This window comes from Pristis pectinata, chromosome 12 (assembly GCF_009764475.1).
Source record: "Pristis pectinata isolate sPriPec2 chromosome 12, sPriPec2.1.pri, whole genome shotgun sequence".
NCBI classification, from domain to species: domain Eukaryota; kingdom Metazoa; phylum Chordata; class Chondrichthyes; order Rhinopristiformes; family Pristidae; genus Pristis; species Pristis pectinata.
Window position 1 is genome coordinate 7,240,134 of NC_067416.1, and position 19,713 is coordinate 7,259,846.

The 19,713-nt window shown below is 37.9% G+C and overlaps 1 protein-coding gene across 1 annotated transcript; it reads left to right on the plus strand.

Moving 5' to 3' along the window:
- The first annotated feature begins 102 nt into the window (after positions 1-102).
- On the plus strand, positions 103-18,968 carry arl3b (ADP ribosylation factor like GTPase 3b). Its single transcript, XM_052027711.1, has 6 exons — positions 103-224; positions 5,942-6,085; positions 10,422-10,538; positions 11,600-11,650; positions 13,012-13,197; positions 14,709-18,968. The coding sequence occupies exons 1-6, from the start codon at positions 222-224 to the stop codon at positions 14,754-14,756; spliced, it is 549 nt and encodes a 182-aa protein (XP_051883671.1). The 5' UTR covers positions 103-221; the 3' UTR covers positions 14,757-18,968.
- The last annotated feature ends 745 nt before the right edge of the window (positions 18,969-19,713 follow it).

Below are 19,713 nucleotides of genomic sequence, written 5' to 3' on the forward strand. Positions count from 1 at the left end.
GCCCCGCCCCCTACACGTCACGTCACCGGAGCGTGCCCTCGGCGGAGACTCCTCCCTCCCCCCGACGTCTTATCCCGCCCCGCCGGCCGTGACGTCAGGGAGAGGGAGTGTGCGTGTGGGAGGGAGCGCACCAGAGGCGGGGCCTGGCGGTGTCACGTGATCCCCACGCAGGTTGCGAGGTGACGCCGCTGCCCATAGTTACCCGGCGCCGTGAGGAGAAGATGGTGAGTGAGGGGCCGAGGGGAAGGCGGGAGGGGGGGTGGTCACCTCGGCCGCTGAGGGGCAGGCGGCGGCGGCCGAGGTCGGGCAGGCGGCAGGGGAGGGAGAGCGCGGCGTTGGGCGCGTTTCCCCGCCGGGTTTTATTTTCCCTTCTGCATCCTGCTGGTGTTGTTAGGTTAGCGGTTGCCGTGACGCCATGGCGGTGGAGATCAGGCTGCAGCGTGTGGAGGGAGGCCGGGGATTAGCCGGCGATTTACACCCGGGCATTTCTGTGTAATCCCCCGTCTCCACCTCCCTCTCCCCGCTAATGATATAAAGCAACGCACTCTGCGTTGTAAACATCACCTCCACACGCCTCCTCCCGCTCCACAACAATGACGACCATCGCCTAACTTAATTCATCCCAATAACATTTCACTCGGGGTGGATGGTCTGAGGGGAAATAGAATTAATTCCTCAGTTCTGTCTGCTAATTTAATGTGTATGTAAATATGTCTTGATTTGGAATTCCCACTTCATACAGTTGAGTGGATTCCTCAGTTCTGACTGCAAACTTAAGTGTAAGGATTTTTGTGTGTGTGTGTGTAACTATGTCTTAATTTGCAACCACACTTCATACAGTTGAATGGATTCCTCAGTTCTGTCTGCTAACTTAATTGTAAGGATGTGTGTGTGTGTGTGTAAATATGTCTTGATTTGGAATTCCCACTTCATACAGTTGAGTGGATTCCTCAGTTCTGACTGCAAACTTAAATGTAAGGATTTTTGTGTGTGTGTGTGTGTGTAACTATGTCTTAATTTGGAATCACACTTCATACGGTTGAATGGATTCTTCAGTTCTGTCTGCTAACTTAATTGTAAGGATGTGTGTGTGTGTGTGTGTAAATATGTCTTGATTTGGAATTCCCACTTCATACAGTTGAATGAATAAGTTGAAAATCAAAACACAAAATGCCAGAAACACTCCACTATCTGTGAAAAGAGGAACAGGATTAACATTTTAGGTTTATGACTTTTCATCACTTTTAAACTGAACTTTATGTTAATATGGGTTGAACAGAAGAGCTTTAATTCATTCAGTTTTGTCTGATCATGCTGCACTAAATTTTTGAAAGACTATCATTAAGCATCCTAAATAATTGCTTATTTTTAAGTTGAATAACTTGTTTAGTTAGACACACTGGCCACATTGTCTGCAGAATGCCCACAGATGTCAGCCTAGTGATTTTTATTCTTCAGTGGTTTGGGGGTAAGGAGAATATTAGTCAGTGTACTGGAATGAGTCCTTTGTTTTCTGAATAGTAACATGAATTGATGAATCTGCTTCAGCCATTGTCATTGTTTTTTTTATATAGCCCAGATAACCCTTTGAAAGTAAAATTAATGAACTGTAAAGAGAACTTTTTTTTTAAGTGAGCCATTAATGAATATTAGTTTGAATAGAACATTTATTGACAATACAAAACAGAAAATACTCAGCAGGTCAGACAACATCTGTGGGGAGATTTTCTTTCTGAGTATTTCCAGCATTTTCTGTTCTTATTTTAGATGTTCAGCATTTGCAGGTTTTTTCCCATTCTTTTGCACAAGTAGGTATTAAGGTGGTGTGGGGAGCAGAATAAACAAGTGTGGGAATCTCAAAATTTACAGTTCAACTTTTAAATGTGGCATCAATCAGAAAAGAAGTAAACTGATTCATGATTCAGCACAAGTTCATGATTCAGCAGAGGTTTGGTAGTAAGAAAGGTGTGTAGATATTATCTGTACATCTTGTCCAGGTAAGCTTAATTAGCTGGAGCATTTTCTTGCAGCTGCCTCCTGAGATTAGGCTTCACATCTGTTCTTGTTGAATTCTAGCATCTATAAGGTACATCTGTACATGCTTTCTTCTAGTTCTAAATATCAAGCTTCTCTTTAGATTTATGCAGTTTATTGTCCTGACCTCATTGGATACTCAGTGGCTAATTAATTAAGGGAATAAAATGTTCATCTCCTTTTGCTAATTATTGTTGCTGCTCTGTTTTGCTAGAATTCTAATTAATTAGACCACTATTTCCTGGAAGAATGAGTTAGATTGATGTGGTCTGGTAAAAAAATGTTGTACTAGAGTGCACCAATGTAGACAGTGCAGTACTTGACTATTTCTTATCAAGCTTAAGTTAAGCATCCATCTGTGATTATTCTTAAAACTACTTTAGGTCTGCAGCAATACTGACCACAGAAAAAGGAATCTGCTATGTTTTCTTTTGGAGTAAATTGAACGATTTTTCTGATTTACAATTTTAGAAGTGTTACGCAGTACAATGAACAGTACCTTTTTTCTGTGTCTATTCCTTTTGTCACCTGTGAACTCGACTCGCTGTTTTCTGGTTGTTTTATCAGCAGAGGCTCATTGAGTTAATGTGGACATTGTGGAATCCATTCTTGACTTGATGTAAAGAACGACATTGACGCTGTTTAAGAGGTTTGCTAAGAATGTTGCTCCATAGTGATTTCATGGTTTTGAGGTCTCTAGCGTCCAATAGGCCACAACCATCATCCTCTATGTCAGCTTTGATTCCAGCCACTGGAGCTTTTCCCCTTGACATTCATTGACTTCAATTTCACTCTGCTGCCGTCTGGATCTAAGTCAGAATAGACATGGCTCCTTCCCTCACTTGACTGATGAGTTAATGAAGGCTGCTAGGGTAGTAATTGGAAAATTGGGTTCCACTCTATTTTTGGATGGAGTTGGATAAGGTATACTTGTACAATTGGATAGCTATTATCACCCTACCTGTACAGGAATTGTGGGTTGGGGGTGGAAATAATGTGCAACTGCTTCTGATGCCATGAAATTCAGCTTGGATCTTTTTTTGGTGTGCAGTTTAGTTTTGGTGTTCTGTCTAGTTAATGCAATAGTTTCTGTTTAAAACTTAGAGAAAGGTTGTCATATTGCCAGCATATACATTTGACTGAAGAAGTTTGTAAATTCTTTGTGCTTGTCTCACGCACATGCTGTGATCCACCACAGTTAAAAACTGGAATGTTTAGGAGTCTTATCCTTCTGAGTTGGCTAATATAATTTTCAGCTGGATTTTGGGGGTGTTGAGCTTTGTGATCCACTGGGTTAAATTATAGTTTGCAAGCAATATTGCCTAGTGTTGTCCATTGGTTTGAGGTTTAACATTCAAGTCACTTTATGTAGTTGCAACACTAGTTTCAAACTTTGTTGCAAGATGCACTTGGTACCGCTGCAGGCAAGATGATCTCTATGTTGAACCAAGGTTTGTTTCCTGGTTTAACGATGATCAGGAATGGAAGGATGTGCTACATGATGAGATTACAGGTTATGGCGATTCACTATTCTGCTGGTGATGGCCCACTGCAGTTCATACTACTGTTTCAGGTAATTAGAACTGTTCTGCTCTTAGAACAGTTCTAGCACCGTACAATGGATTATTTTTTTTTAATTGCAGATGGTTCACCCAGACTATGTGATTGTAATCTCTGCTTCTAACTTCTGTTATGAACAGATGGGTCTGTAACAAGTAATTTGGGTCGTTGTTGGTTCGCTGCCATGACCAGTTTGATATCTGTGTTCTTTGGGACTTATCCAGCTCACTTTGTGTTGATACTTGGATTTTCTTGGTGAATATTGAAATCCCTGATTCAGATTATCTTTGGTATCCATGTTTCCTTTGGAACTTTTCCCCAATAAAATGTTCAGCATGTATGCAGCAGTGCTATAGAAACCACTCGGTTAACTAAGTTTCCGGTTTTTGGACTTGTTAAGGTTTACAGGGGTTGTTTTGTACAGTTGCAATCTAAACATGTAGCCATTAAGATTTCAATTTCCATCTGAAATCTAATTAAAACCTAACATAATCTATGAGAATATTGACATTGTCATTTGCATTTAGTATTGCTGGTTCCAGTAAAGTATCATCTTTAAATAGTGTAGCCATGAGTACAGTGAATGAGACTAAATTCACAGTTGTAAGAACATCTTGCAGACGTTGGATCGACAATTAATGTTGAAAAGATTAGGCACAGATGAGTAAAATTTCATAGAACAATGGAGTAATGTTAACTCATTTTCCCATGAGAATTTGAGATTTAGCGTTCAGGCTATAGTAAATCACAGGGAGGAGTGCTATTTGTTTATACAAATTATTTGATTTTTGTTTTTAAGTAATGTGTCTAAAGCTGCAAATTACAACAACATGGCTTCAACAACAAATGATGTGTGTACATCATGTGGATAATTTGTAGATGCTGGAATAATGGGCTGATGGAGGTAGATGCAGTTTTTTGTCAAAAGAGAATGAGAAATGGAAGATGTATTTAATGGGAATGCACGCTGGAATTATCTGAGTAGGTGAGAACATTCAGGATATTGGTGTACAGATCATTGATTCCATTAGTCCAATGCTTGCAGATGGTACCAAAAAGGCATCACATGTAACCATTTGACCAATGAAATTATTGCTATGAAATACAAAGAATGCAGCATAAAAGTCGTAAATTTAAAACTACATCTGGAGTATTGTCTAGTTGTTGTTTGACCTTTATCAAAAGTAATACAATTGGATACCTTTTCAAAGGGCTGTAATATATAATTTAGAAGATGATGTCAGATTGTGTGCTCTGAACCTTCTGCTTGAGAAAAGATGATAAAGAGAAAATTTGATTGAAATTTACTATTTTGAAAAGATACAATATTTAAAACAAACTTATTCTGTTGTATGTGGAACTTCCTAACCTTGGAGATAAGATGCGGAAAACTAAATGGACCAAAATACTTTCAGAAGCAAACATGGGGAAACTTCTATTTGTGTCCCTGGTAGCCTAGGGAGAGCTTTCAACCTTGTCCCCCTTTCTAGTTTTAGGTTAGTAGACCTGTAAGTTACAGCACTTAATGCTCATTCAAGTTATTTTTAAATGTGATTGAGTATTTCTACCTCTACTGCAATTTTAAACAGAGTCCAAGTCCCTGGCAGTCTGTGGCTGATAAAAGTTGTCCTCAATCCTGCCCGAAACCTTCTACTTATACTTTAACAGCGTAATGCCTAGCTACTGCCTCCTTATGTGAATGTTCTAAAATATGTCACTTAAAAATTTGAGAAGCCAGTTATAGTCTTTCTACAGATGTTAATTTGTAAAATAAAAGATGATGCTGATCATAGCGGCATAAACGATGCTGCAACCTTGCCTTAAAGGATAGTTTTTAGTTGGCAGAAAAGATTAGGGATGAGGAGTTGCTTGGTCTTTGGGAAAAATTAGTGGGAGACTGCAGCAGTGAGTGTTCATTATAACATTGACTGTTAAGGAAAAGCAAGTGAGCAACATGTATTCACCCTGGCATTGGTTCATATATATTTCCACATCATGCTGGAAGTAGTATACTAGATGGTGTAGACAAATTACTTTGTTCTGAAATGTTTTCCTCTCCGCAGGCACTGCTTGACCTGCTGAGTGTTCTCAATATTTTTTCCTCTTTATTTGAGATTTTCAGCATCTGCAGTTTTTATTTGCTTTATAGTTGCCCTATCTGCTGCTGAACTTGACTATCGATAAATGTGAGACTGCCCAATAGCGTAAAAGTAAAAAAAAAATTGATAGCAGTTTACTCAGCAATATATAGCTATGAACCTCATTAAGTGGGGAGAAAAACTGTGGGGTGGTGGAAATCTACATCTGTAGATACAACAGAGTGACCAATGTTTTTTTCCTCTTTTAGGGGTTACTGTCAATACTACGCAAATTGAAGAGTGCCCCTGATCAGGAGGTTCGAATTCTCCTCCTAGGTTTGGACAATGCAGGGAAAACAACATTACTCAAACAGTTGGCTTCAGAAGACATTAGTCACATCACACCTACACAGGTAATGTTTTCATTGAGACACAACTACAAATTTCATAGCTTTTATTTTAAATTTAAAAAAACAGCAAACTAAATGTTGCAATGGGTTGGATATTTTATCTGGGACCTGGGTTAAAATTCAGCCCAGACTGTGAATAGAAATTCCTTTCTGCTTATTGGTGAGAAGGTCCAATATGCATCAATTTTAGCCATCTTGGTTGAGCTCTTCGAGGCAGGCCAACAGCAGAAAATTGCCCCATTTCAGTGGTAGATTGGCTACTTCATTAGAGAGACCACTGAATAGTAGGTGTGGGAAATCTTCTAAATTAATCTGCATGTATTTGAGTATTATTAAGGCAGAATATTTGGAGCTTTAACTGAGATCTAACCATATTATGAACCATACTGACGGGAATGGCAGCAATAGCAATCCTTCACCTTGGTGAGGTCAAAATTTTTTAAAGAATCATTTACTACAATATATAATTTGAAGTTATTTTCTGTCATGCAAGTACAGTTTTAAGTGCTAATGGCATCCACACTAATGCTTTTTGGTACTTGGGATACTCAGAATATGCAGATAACTTAAGATTCAAGAGAAAACTACAGGAGGGAGCAGAAAATATTTGTGTGCAATGTGCTGAAATGGATTTGTTCCCTGCTGTGTTCCCATGTGTGCTCCTGATGTTCACTCCAGCTAGTAGCACAGAAAATACTGTATGCTGAAATATTTGATCAAGGTGTTAGTGAATCTGGTGATTCTATCTTGAACTGGTTGCTGTTTACCTTATGGATACCAATTTAAAGAGCTGAAATTTTTACTGAAAAGGCCACTGATGGTAGTAAGCTGTGTGCCATATTTTGGTTAATCTACCCCCTCACTAGCAGTCAGGGAAATATATTTTCCTTTCATATGCCCCCATGTCTCTTCCATAACCACCCCATCCTCTCTAACACCACTTTTGGGATTTTAGTATAGTCGAAGTCGAGTTTATTGTCATATGCACAAGTACGTGTATGCACAGGTGCAATGTAAAGCATACTTGCAGCAACTTCACAGGCACATAACATCATATAAGCAGCATTCACAAGGAAAACATAAACTATACACAATTTTTACAAGAAGGACCACAATTAGAACAAAAAAACATTCTGAGATATTGCTGTTTGTAATGCTGCAACTTTTGCTTTTAACAAGATCTAATTGAAAATGGAATTAATTGGATCCCCATGAACAGACGACCAGCACTAAGCCACTATGATTTGCTGCATGGGTCCAATTGATTTTTATACTCTGAAGGTCATTTGTGGTGTTTTCAATTCTTGAGCTCAGTTAGCAAGCCTGAGTAACTATAATGCTTTTTTGGAAAGCTGTTATTTGGTAACCACCTCAAGATTATTTAAAATCTGTAAGTAGCAATTGAATCTAGTATTTCGAAACTTTTGTGAGTTACTCAGATTTGGTAATTGGTCCTGGTTATTTTAAAAACATATTTTTTGGGTTTTTTTTTCTTTTGATGTTTATTATTTATCATGTGCTTGTAGGACCAAAAAAATCCTACTAGAAAACTAAACTGAACAAAGTATAATATTAGCTTTTCATGACAACTCAACTTGTACAATTGCTAGCCCCATTTCCAAGGCATGCCTCCTTACTGCAGTTATTTTTGAAGTATGAGATGAATCCTGGACTGAGGGATGATTTAATGGACTTTTGTCTCCACTTTGGAGTAACGTATCATTGATGCCTTTTCCCCTGCAAGGGTCCAGAGAGTGCAAAGTTACATTTTGGCACGTGGAGGAATGGGAATAAACAGCATTTCCTTTACATTGGCGGTATCCAAACTCTTCATAGTCACAGTTACAAACCAGGAGCTGATAAATAGGTTTTTTATAGATAGGTACTTGATGATCAACATAGACATAATGAGCAGAAGGGTCTGTTTCTCTGCTATAGGACTTTGACTCTATTGTCCTTGGACTGCTGCCCACTCTGGTGAAGATACCAAATCTCTTTATGTTGGTTCAAACTTTTATTATTTCAACATCCCTTTTAACCTTTTTACCCTTTTTTCTCCCCCTCCTTTGCCCATGTTCACCATAGTACTCTTTCTTCTACCTCTCACCCACTGTTCAAAATGGGTCTTTCCTCTCCTTGTCCTACAATTGTTCCTCAATTTCTCTGATCTCATACTAGCAGTCTCTTACCTTGGTGTAACTGCTGAATCTATCCTATCTACACTGCTACTGCCCCCTACCACATGTAGCGCTCCAAGGGCCTCAGTGCTATTTGGCTAGGAATTCTTGCATGTGGTTTGTGGCAGTATTTGATGCAGGAACAACAATGTTTTATGGTGAGAATCTGTATTGAGAGCGGAAAAGAAAGGGACATGGTGCTACTCTCTGTCTTCTTGGGCCAGATTGTCTCATAGGCTAAATTGAGACCATGGGTAATGGTTGTAGTCTTGGCTCAGTTGGTTGTGTGGCTATTAACAGCTGGAGCTGCATACTTTAATTACTGTGGAATCCTTTAGTTTATATTAAATGTCTATCTAAAAGCATTCATAGATTAAAATCAGTACTAATAATTGCATTTTTCTTGGAACTTCAGTGTGAAGAGCTAAATTGCCATTTTTAAGTTGCGTGACCACAATTCAACTAATTCTAAAATTGCCATGTTTCAAAATAGAAAGAATGTCTGTGCTGAGGTTCTCTGGTGTAAGGAAAACAATTTTGCAACCCATCTGGGTAGAATCTTTTGTACAACCTTCTGCCAGTAACTGTATTAAGCGGATAATCATTCTATCAAATAGCAGAAACTTTTCACTCCAAAACCGATTAACCCACAGCTTCAGATGAAACTTGCATTATTTATGACTCCCTTCATGTAGAGAAATCATAAAGAATACCCTGTCTCAAGATAACACTATATATTGATGCTTTAAATGCCCCAGATAAACAATGGTTTTTTTTGTGTGATTCACAGCCTTTTCCCACAGAATGTAAAGATAAAGGTTGTATAATCTTCTCCCCCCCCTCCCATAGGGCTCGAGAACACATACCACCAGGCTCAAGAATAGCTTCTATCCACCAGCTGTTACAAAACTCTTGAACAGACCTCTTGTATGATAAAGATGAACTCTTGATCTCTTAATCTACTTGAACATGGCCCTTGCACTTTATTTGTCTACTTGCACTGCACTTTCTCTGTAATTGTAACACTATGTTCTGCATTCTGTGTTTTTTTTTGCTTTTCTACTACTTCACTGTACTTGTGTATAGAATGATTCGTCTGGATGGCACGCAAACAAAAGCTTTTCACTGTATCTCGGTACATGTGACAATAATAAACCAATTCCAAGTAGGCTGTTCATATAACTTGGGTTATGAAATACAGTGCAGATTATCTTCATTCTGTTTATATCACATTTTAAAGTTTATTTGAGGTGGATGCAGATGTTATCGTGGTTCACGGATCTTGGAGTCATTGCAGACCATTCCTTGCACTTCTTTGCAGTGAAAGTTCTCTGTTGTTACAAAATTGAAATGTATGAAAACCAAGGAAGAAGAGCGAATTTTTTTTAAGATCTGACAGAATTCCATCTTTTAATACACTGTGGATACTGAATAATTCTTGTCAAAATAGATTGTATTGTTCATTGCAAAGATCATTGTCATTCTTGCTGAAGCTGCTATCCTGAGCTTCTGTCTCAGTTCAGTGGTTGCTCAAACTCTCAACAATGGCAACAAGCAGACTGGTATCTTTAGTCCAGCTATCGGTGCCTTCTATCAATCTTAGCTAACCCAAAGCACTCGTGCACTGTGTCCTGTTCACTTTTTACTGCTTTTTCTGTTGACTGCTGTTTTGCCAATTCTTTAAATTTCTTATTTTTTGTTTTCATTTGCACTTGCTCTTAGTCTTGTTCTCTCTTACCTTTAACTTTATCCACCTTACAATTCTTTCATTCCTTTGCCTCCTGTCTCTTGTCCCTCTCCATCCGCATCAGCTGCTCTCCCCTTTTTTTTACTTTCTGTTGGTGATTTTGCTTTCATAAGGCAAAGTCAGAGGAATTCTGGAATTCCTTTGACTACCATCTGCCTTTTCATCTTTCTTTCCTGCATTAAACACCTTGTTAAACCACTGCTTTGACAAAGCTTTAGGTTATGTCTTCTAATATCTCTTTTGGCTCAGCATCCAATTTATTCCTTGCATGCCAGAGAAACTTGTTTGGATTTTTTTCTGTTTTTAAAAAACCCTGGTATAATTGCAGATAGCATTTTTTTTATGAAATCTATATTATGCACTTTAAACCTGCACAAGAACAGGCTTCAAAAACAAACCATTCTTTCTTTATCAGGGATTTAATATCAAAAGTGTGCAGTCGCAAGGTTTCAAATTAAATGTGTGGGACATCGGAGGACAGCGAAAAATTAGACCGTATTGGAGGAACTACTTTGAAAATACTGATGTTCTTGTGAGTATTACATATTTACTAATGCTTTATATGACACTAAGCCCTACTGTCTCTTGAATTCTACTCTCATTTATTTATTCAATAGAGCTTCCATTCCTCTTCTGTTAGTGTGAACAATTGTGATCAACTCAACTGATAAGATCTTAATTATTATTTAGCAACTAGTTAAAGATATTGGATTTGAAGAACATAAATTGACTCTGTCATTAATATTCCAAATAGAGTGACTGAACTTGTTTGGTTTGTGAATTGGCACACGTTCAGTATACCAACATTTACTACTACTACCAGAGTTTACAAAAATACATGCCTAGACATTGGATTTCTCCCATTTTAATTTTGTTGCGCTGAATGGCTTGCTGTGTTTAGCTCTAATGCCCAGAGAACTGCAAAGAAAACCCCACTAAATGGCAGTTTATTTAAAATTTTTTTTTAATGATTTGTCAGCTTTATCCTTTGTTTAAAACCGTGCATTTCCTAATAGCAGCAGTACATGCACAAATGGCATTGGTAAAGTGACATCCATGCTTGGGGGGGGGGGGGGGAAGCTCAAAAGTGTCAAGTCCAATTTTCTAATGTGTAGGACTGAGCACAATAGAATTAAAACATACCCAAAGCTGATTTCTGCCACACTTCCTACTAGAGAGAATAATCTCCAATTTTACCACATTACATTCCACCTGCCATCTCCTTGCCTAGTAATATCTGTTTTTATTATCTGAATGAAATAGCAGCTGTGTTTCAATCAGCAACTTAGTTGTGGCTTCAAGTCTCACTCCAGAGATTTGAGTCAAAAAAACCAGACTCATGCTTCATTGTAGATCTAAGGGCATGGTGGAATATTGGAGGTTTCATATGTAACGTTAAACCAAAGTCCCTCTACACATGAGTGGATGTTTACTGTGTGCAATCAATTGCTATGTTTCCTACTTTACAACAGAGATTACATCTCAAAAGTACCTTGTTATCCATTCATAGATTTGGGATGTCTTGAAAGGTTTCTGAGGTGTGCTATATAAATGCAGGTTTTTAATTTTTCCTAATTGCATTTTTCTTCCCAGATCTATGTAATTGACAGTGCAGACCGAAAAAGGTTTGAAGAAACGGGACAGGTAACTGGCCTTGATCTTCCTCCTGAAATATTGTACACGTAGTTACATCAGTCCATGATATAGTACACAATTACTCTGCACTACTACAGCTGTTCTGCAGAACTAGGCTACAGCACGTAAGAATGAAGATGGACATCAGTCAAGAAATCAGATAATTATTGTTATGTATCGATGCAGGATATTAACTAGGAGTTTTACTTACAATATTCTTACGTGCCAAGAATCCCATTCCAAAGGCTTTTGCAATCTTCAGAGCCAATTCACCTACGGAAACCAATAGGTTGGGTTCATATTTTTTCCCCAGACTGATTCCTGGGATACCAGGAGAGATTGTCAACTACTTTTGTATTCACTGGAGCTTAGAAGAATAGAAGGAAATTAATTGAAATTTAGAAAACTGAACAGAGCTAGTCAGACTTGATGTGGAGAGCGTGTTTCCTCTGGCTGGAGTAATTAGAACAGGTTACAGGACAAAAGATTTAAGACTGAGCTGAGGAGAAATTTCTTCACTCCAGAAGGTGGTGAACCTTTGGAATTCGCTAACAGGGAGGACAGGTTGTTGATGAATTTCTAAACACAAACTGCATCGAGGAGTACAGGAAGAGAGTGGGAACACAGGAGAGGTGACCAGCCACAATAGTATTGAATGATGGAACAGGCTCTGAAGGGCTAAATAGCCCACTCTTACTCTTTTTAATGTTTCTATGAAGCACATCAAAAATAAAGGATCTCTGAAGTACTTTGTGCCTGTTTTCCACTTTAATAGTCAGAACAAAGAATACATTATAGTAGAAATATGAAGATTTCAGCATGACTTTGAGGAGGAGGAAGAATTTATAAAACAAAGCTTGGTAAGAACGGGAGAAGAATCTTCAGGAGTTAACACATGATGATGGAGGGTAAAGATGAAAGCAAGATCAGCAGTTCCAAATGCAAAATTTATCACATTGTCTAAACAAGCTTAAATGTCTCAGTCAGAAAAATAAATTAGGGTTTTAATGTATAACTGTATTCCATAGCCAAAATATTAAATATAGCCTAGTCTAACTTCATTTCCACTGAACAGCTTAAGAATTTCTTGTCTGTATTGAGCAATGAGGCAATTCAGCCTCATTACTCAAATATGCATATAATATAGTGCTTCAAAAGATCAAACCCCCAACCCATTTGTTTATGTAGGAGAATTGGCTTCGAAGATTACATTGGAAATTGGAATGGGATCCTTGGTACTTTAGAATATTGGGAGCAGAACTCCTAGTTTTAAAGTGTTAAAGCTTTTTTACTTTCAAAATACCATTGTCTGAAATATATTTTAGCTTTTAAAGGTCTAAGGTAATGTTTTCACTTGAATTGGTATTCAGGAGCTTGCTGAGCTATTGGATGAAGAAAAACTGAGTGGCGTTGCTGTTCTTGTTTTTGCCAACAAGCAAGATTTGCTGACGGCTGCCCCGGCATCTGAGATAGCTGAGGGGTTGAACCTACATACAATTCGTGACCGTGTCTGGCAAATCCAGTCTTGTTCTGCACTCACAGGAGAAGGTGTACAGGTGTGCTGTCATCACTTTTTTTTGTATTTTAAAAAAAGATTCATTTATTTTATTGAGGTGCACATTGTAGTCCTGTTTTCTTTATTTTTAATCCTGAATTACTGTGGTAGGCTAGTGATGGCTTTGTACAGATAATGAGCCTACCTTAGAAGTAGATTATTGAACTTTCTTGTCTCTAAGGATGTGAGTTCCCTAATTTTTTTTAAACTATCATTCATTGACATTAAACAAAAATGCATGCCAGTATATTTGAAAAATCAACTGTTTATCGCAACTCATGTAAGCTTTGGTGATTTGCAGTTACTAATCCTTAAATTTGGATTTCTTCTCATGTCCATACTGAGTAAGTTGTCTGTTTTTCTCAACCGTAGTAGTCATTGTTGGGAAAGCAGTTGAAATAGACTTTCATTTGTTAATCCAGGACAGAATGAATTGAGTCTACAGTGTGCAGCATTGGCAATAATATGATTGCTTGACTGATTCCAAGGCATCTGCCAATTCTGGTATAAATTAAGAGCTATATCCATCAGTGGACATTTAACCTGTTGAGGTCTAGTGTTTGTGTCTTTTCCTGAACAATATTACACAGAAGGGATAAGGAAAAAATCTGCCTTTTTTTCTTCTTGTCCTCGACTCTCACTATGTCTGTAATCTCTTTGTTAAGCCCTCCAGCCCCGGAAACCATTTTAGGCAAGAGTCAGTGAACTGCACAGCTTACTTCCTCACTCCAGAAGGCTTAGTGACTGAGCTGTAGGTTTCACTATCTTTCTTTGAATCAGAGGAATGCTTCACTTGACGTCTGCCTTCTTTCAACCACAAATGTTTCCTTTTGTTCTCTCTTTCACAGCAACGTAGAAAACCTACAGCACAATACAGGCCCTTCGGCCCACAAAGTTGTGCTGAACATGTCCCTACCGTAGAAATTGCTAGGCTTACCCATAGCCCTCTATTTTTCTAAGCTCCTATCCAAAAGTCTCTTAAAAGACTTATCATATCTGCCTCCACCGCCGTTACTGGCAGCCCATTCCATGCACTCACCATTCTCTGAGTTAAAAAAAACTTACCCCTGACATCTCCTCTGTACCTTTCCCTACCCTCTTTCTTTGTTTCGTGTTACCCATGTATCTCTAATGCTTCCCAGTTTTGATGATTGATCATTGACCTGAAATGTTAACTTGTAACTGTCAACAATTTTTTTTTCAAGCTTGGCTTCTATACAGGGGCTTTCAAACTCTTAAGGATTGCTTCCAACTGTTAAGAAATTTGTTTATAAATCAAAAATGAATTCCAAAATGTAACAATGCAAAATCATGGCATAAAGATATGAAAAGGAGCAGAATTTTGATTTGCTCTATCCCCATCCTGCTCATAAGTTGTGCTTCCACTGTCCCCACCACCGATATTATATTAAAATTAGAAAACATTAAAAGTACTGGCAGATCTAGAGTTTTGGCTCCAATGTGTGATTTGTGCATGTTTTGTTTGTTCAAACTCTTGCAATTCTATTCCAGGATGGGATGAATTGGGTCTGCAAAAATGTCAATTCAAAGAAGAAATGAAATCACCTCCAAGCACCAAGGAAGGAACCAGATGGACCATTTCTGATCTGATGATGATAATCAATTGTTACTGACCAAATTCTCCGCCACTATTCACAATTTTAGCTATGAACCCAGAAGCAACATCGGGAGTAATGTATCTCCAGTACACTACCTGAATTTTTGGAATCCTTTTATAAATACCATACATGTTCTGTCAATGTTGCTGCAATACATCATTCTGTGCATCTCGTACTATCCTTCTGAATGCAGTATACTGCAAACTGCATGGACTGATGTGTGATAATAACTCTTGTTGGACATGCCCTCATTTTCTTTGCTAGCAGCTTTTTAAAAAAAATCACAATTGTTGGCTGTTTTCCCTCCTCCTAACTTAATGTTTCTTTTTTTATGAGACTTGATTCCCCTTTCCCTTTCCATTTGTGTAGATGAAACATTGTCCTCTGTATTTCAAATTCTGCTGATTTTTGCCCTTTATAGTGAACTTTATCCACTTTGCAATGTACAATTAAATATACATTTTAATTGGGATGATCTGCCATGCAGCTCCTCAAGGACTTGTTTTTCCTCTCTGGTTCCTTTGTGGATGCACAAAGCTCTGGTGCATCAGTAGTCTAAACTTACTAAAACTGTGGAGGTGCAAGGCAGATGAGGGTTGTCAGTTGGATTGGTGTATGATTTGGGCTTATTATGCAGCCAATAAACCCCAAAACCAAAAAGACTGGAGTAAAATTTACCAAAAGGTCTTTTACAACCCGAGTCAAACCAGAAACTATCCAAATTTTACACAAGCATGTTTGGACCACATGCAACTGACAAGTTGCTTTAGTCATCTTGATTTTTCTTTTGCAGATTTAGTTTATAGAATCCAGTTCTTGTGAGGATTTTGTTTTCACCTCTCAGATAGGAAAGCAGCAAAGCAAGTGAATGGCAAATCTATAGCATTAGGGCTTGGCTGATTTAAATCCTCATTAACGAGCTATGAGCAGATTTGCCATTAAAGGGCTGGAGAGGAAGCAGCTGCCCAGCCATAGAAATAGAGTAGGGGAGCTACTGCCCAGGACCGAGGGGAATGGTCGCTGGCATAAGGTAAGTTCTTAGTGTGTGACCATTGTGATTGTCTATTGTGTTGTGTCAATGGAGGTACCTGCATGTTTTGACATTATTTATTTGCTTTAATTTTGACCATTCCTTTTGGTTATTGAGGCACAACACTTAAGGTGTACATGTCCAGTGTCTGGAATATTTTTCTTGCATTAGTACTGGTTTCTTTAAATGCAGATTTAGTGCAATAAACAGAACCAGCTTTCTCGATCTATAAGATGTAGTTGCTTTTTAAATGATGGGGTTAGGAGAAGAGCTGGGGGCATTTAACACTAGGGAAGTGGAATGAGCACTTTCAGCTACACGTCTTGGCTTACAACAGATAGCCTTCCTGCAAATAAAATGGGTTGTTTTTGCTAGTAATAAACAGCCGTGAATAACTCTAACTAATTAGGAGTCTGAAATCTGATCTTTGGTGCAGTATCAAGGGCAAAATAAAAGGGGGAAAAAAGATTATTACAGTTGTGTTCAGTAAAATTAAAAATAGTTGCCTTGCGCATGTTGCAACAGTGAATTGCTGGAAATCTTCATTGGACCTTTAAGATTATTTTTCTGGATTTTAATTACTATTAGCTGGGAATGCATCCTAGTCAGTCCCTGTAGGCAAGGATATCCTGTTTATTCCTGATTGAATTACACTACTGTACATTTTCTAAGCCACATCATCCTAAATTAAACTGTGTTGCAGTAGCCAAAATACTATCTGGAGAATGATCCCTAGATTGCCTTGACTTTGAAAAATTTGAAGCACTCACCAAATTTCCTCTAATCATCTTGCAGATTTGTTCTGACTCCAATATATTTCTGTCTCTCCATGATTTTTATGAAGGAAATGCAAAGCCCTGAATCTTTGGAATGGTATAGCTTGGTAGAGTTGAAGAGACCGGAGATAGTTCAAACTGTCTTTCTATCCTTTGGGAAATGATTGTTGGTGCACAGGTCTCTAGGAGCCTACAGTCGGTGTCATGGCTCAGTTCAACCTAGTTTTTCAGTGTGTAGATTATTGTGACGTTGATTATCAGAAGTCAAACATGTTACATGATTGTATGTTTGTGTACAAGTGCTTGGCAGCAGCTGGAGCTGTATCTTGTGGCAGAGCAGTCTGAGCTTTAACTTGATATTTTCCTGTCAGTATTAAGTTAGTTATGATTTAAAAGAAAGTTGTTCCCATGGAAATGGGCTTAAGTAATAGATGACATAAGGCTTTCTTCATGAGATCTCTATTTAACCATGTTACTTGTCATGGTACTTCACATGTCACTAGTATGCTGTTTTGCACTGTTCTAAACTGTTTTTATTGAAGTCCATCTTTCATTCCAAAGTTTGTCTCAGTGAACGTTTCGTACATAAGTTTTTGTAGTTGCTTTTCGTGCTACTAAAAGTTATTCAAAGGCAAGTCTTCTCTCCATCTCATTGTTCTTCACAGTGGAACACAGCTGTTTTATGAAAATCAATTCCTTAAGTGGTGTAAATCTTTGTAAGTGTTGCTGCATTTGGTGCTGGGGGGTTTTCATAATGAATGGGATCACGTGGTTCTAGAAATTGGCATATACCAATGTTAGCAATGACACTAAAACACCAATACTAATGTGACCATCACTGGATTAAGCTAGCAATAGTTCACTGACAAGCTGAAGTGCTAATGTTGCTGAATAAATTCAGTGATCACTCAGCCTTCTCTTAGCAATAACAATGTGGTCTTTGATATTAAAGCAGCTTGGATTAAGATTTGCCTGTAACTGTTGAAAACCTGAAAACAACAAAACCGGACATGAACGCCAGGCCAAACTATATTTTTTAAAAAAAGGATAAGTACATGTGATTGGGGATTTCATTAGAAAATATACTTTACTCTTGAATGTTAATGACCTTCTGTTCATTTCAAACTTTTTTTTCCAATTCTGCATATTGAATGCATGATTGCTAATTAATAAAATCTTCAATTATCTGCAAACACCTTCTAAATTTATTGGGAGATCCTATGAAAATGTTCATGTTCACTCATGCAAATATGACCTAGAAGTTCTGAACTTGTAAAGTTAGGTGACACGTGAAAACAAAGTTTCCCCACACAGCATTAAAACTTAATTTAGTGGATTTCACCCCTCGCAGAAGCATTTACAAAATGCTTCACATATAATGGGGTTCATTGACCTTCTGCACCCCAAAGCTGCTGAATCTCAGAATTATTGTTTTAGTTAGTCCAATCTAAACAGTTAAATTTGTTTTAAAAAGGTACTGAGAACAGCCCTTATCTCATGCTATGATGGAAGAGCATGTCAGTGAACTGTTCTGTTAATTAAGGTACTGATATACACAGCAATTGCTTTAACTAAACCTGTGGAAGATGAAACCACCTCAATATTAACAAGAAAGTCCTTGACCTCTCTGTTCAAATCAATTACTACTACCTATTTACAGATTTTCAAATTTGGAAAAGTGCTTCCTTTCTGCACCTAAAAAATTACCATAATTTCTTCTGGCACTCTCCAGCTGGGTTAATGGATGAAGACTCCTGCCCTAATCAATCAAACCCAAGTTCTTGCTTCAATCCCAGGATTGCCAGTTATCCTCATGGATATTGTTTCTAATTTGCAGTTGTAAATTTTGTCAACGTAGTGAAGATGGTAGAAGTGGAATGGATATTTTTGAGCGTTAAACATTTTGAAGAGGATAATTTTTGTATTGCCCAATACATTCTCTGTGGATGATATTGTCCTATAAAGCTGTAATTTAAGTACAAGATTACATTGCAGACAAGTCTAATGACACCCTCTTTTTCATGAAGTTCCTTCCTATTTGCTTTATACACTTTTGAAAATACAATATTTGCTCGTTAAACTTACCCTGGAGTTGACACAGCGTGTGTTTTATTTTTGTCTATTGATAAAATATAAAAGATCGTGGTCCTTTAACATGCAGTCAGCATTACATTCTTTATCGGCTGTAGATGTTCTATGGTTAAGTTCATATTGTTACTGTGTTATCAACTGTTTGCAGCTTTACAATAGTCGAAGGATGAAGAACGTGGTATTTTTGTCATAGATCACACGGTACATATAGTTCAAATGCAGAATGTCTTGTCCATGAAATAAAGACTATTTAATAAAAATTATGGAATTGAATTGATTTCATTCTCCTTCACCTGTTGGCCCTCCTATTTTATCGAAGACCTACACTGATGTCCTGATGATCCAACTTGCCACCATAGTTACAGTAGTAAATATGAATCAGAAAGAAGAGGTTAAATGATGTGAAGCTTGGGTTTAAAAGACCTGAATGAATAGGTTTGCCAAATCTGCATATGTTCCAGGAAGTTTAAACTACCCCACCCCATCTCCCACCCCTGGTTGCCAACACCTGTTATCACTATGCATTACCTATTCACTCCAGCTGTAAAGAAAACTCAATTGTATGTTTTGTAACTTAAATAGAGAACCTTTCTCCCCATCCCAATATTTTTATCACTCAATTTATATAAAACAAAACATGCTTTTTTAAAAAAACTGATTATTCATGTAGGTTATTTGCAGTTTAATTGGAATTGGTTTATTACTGTCATGTGTACTGAGATGCAGTGAAAAACTGTTTTGCCAGCCATCCATGCAGATCATTTCAAAATGTAAGTACGTTGATGTAGTATAAGGGAAGAGCAGTAACAATGAAGAATATACTGTTACAGTTACAAAGTGCAGTGCAGGCAGACAATAAGGTGTGAGGGCCATGATGAGGTAGATTGTGAGGTCAAGAGTCTGTCTGATCAAACTAGGGGACTGTTCAATTGTCTTATGACAATGAGATAGATGCCGTCCTTGAGCCTGGTGGTACATATTTTCAAGCTTATGTATCTTCT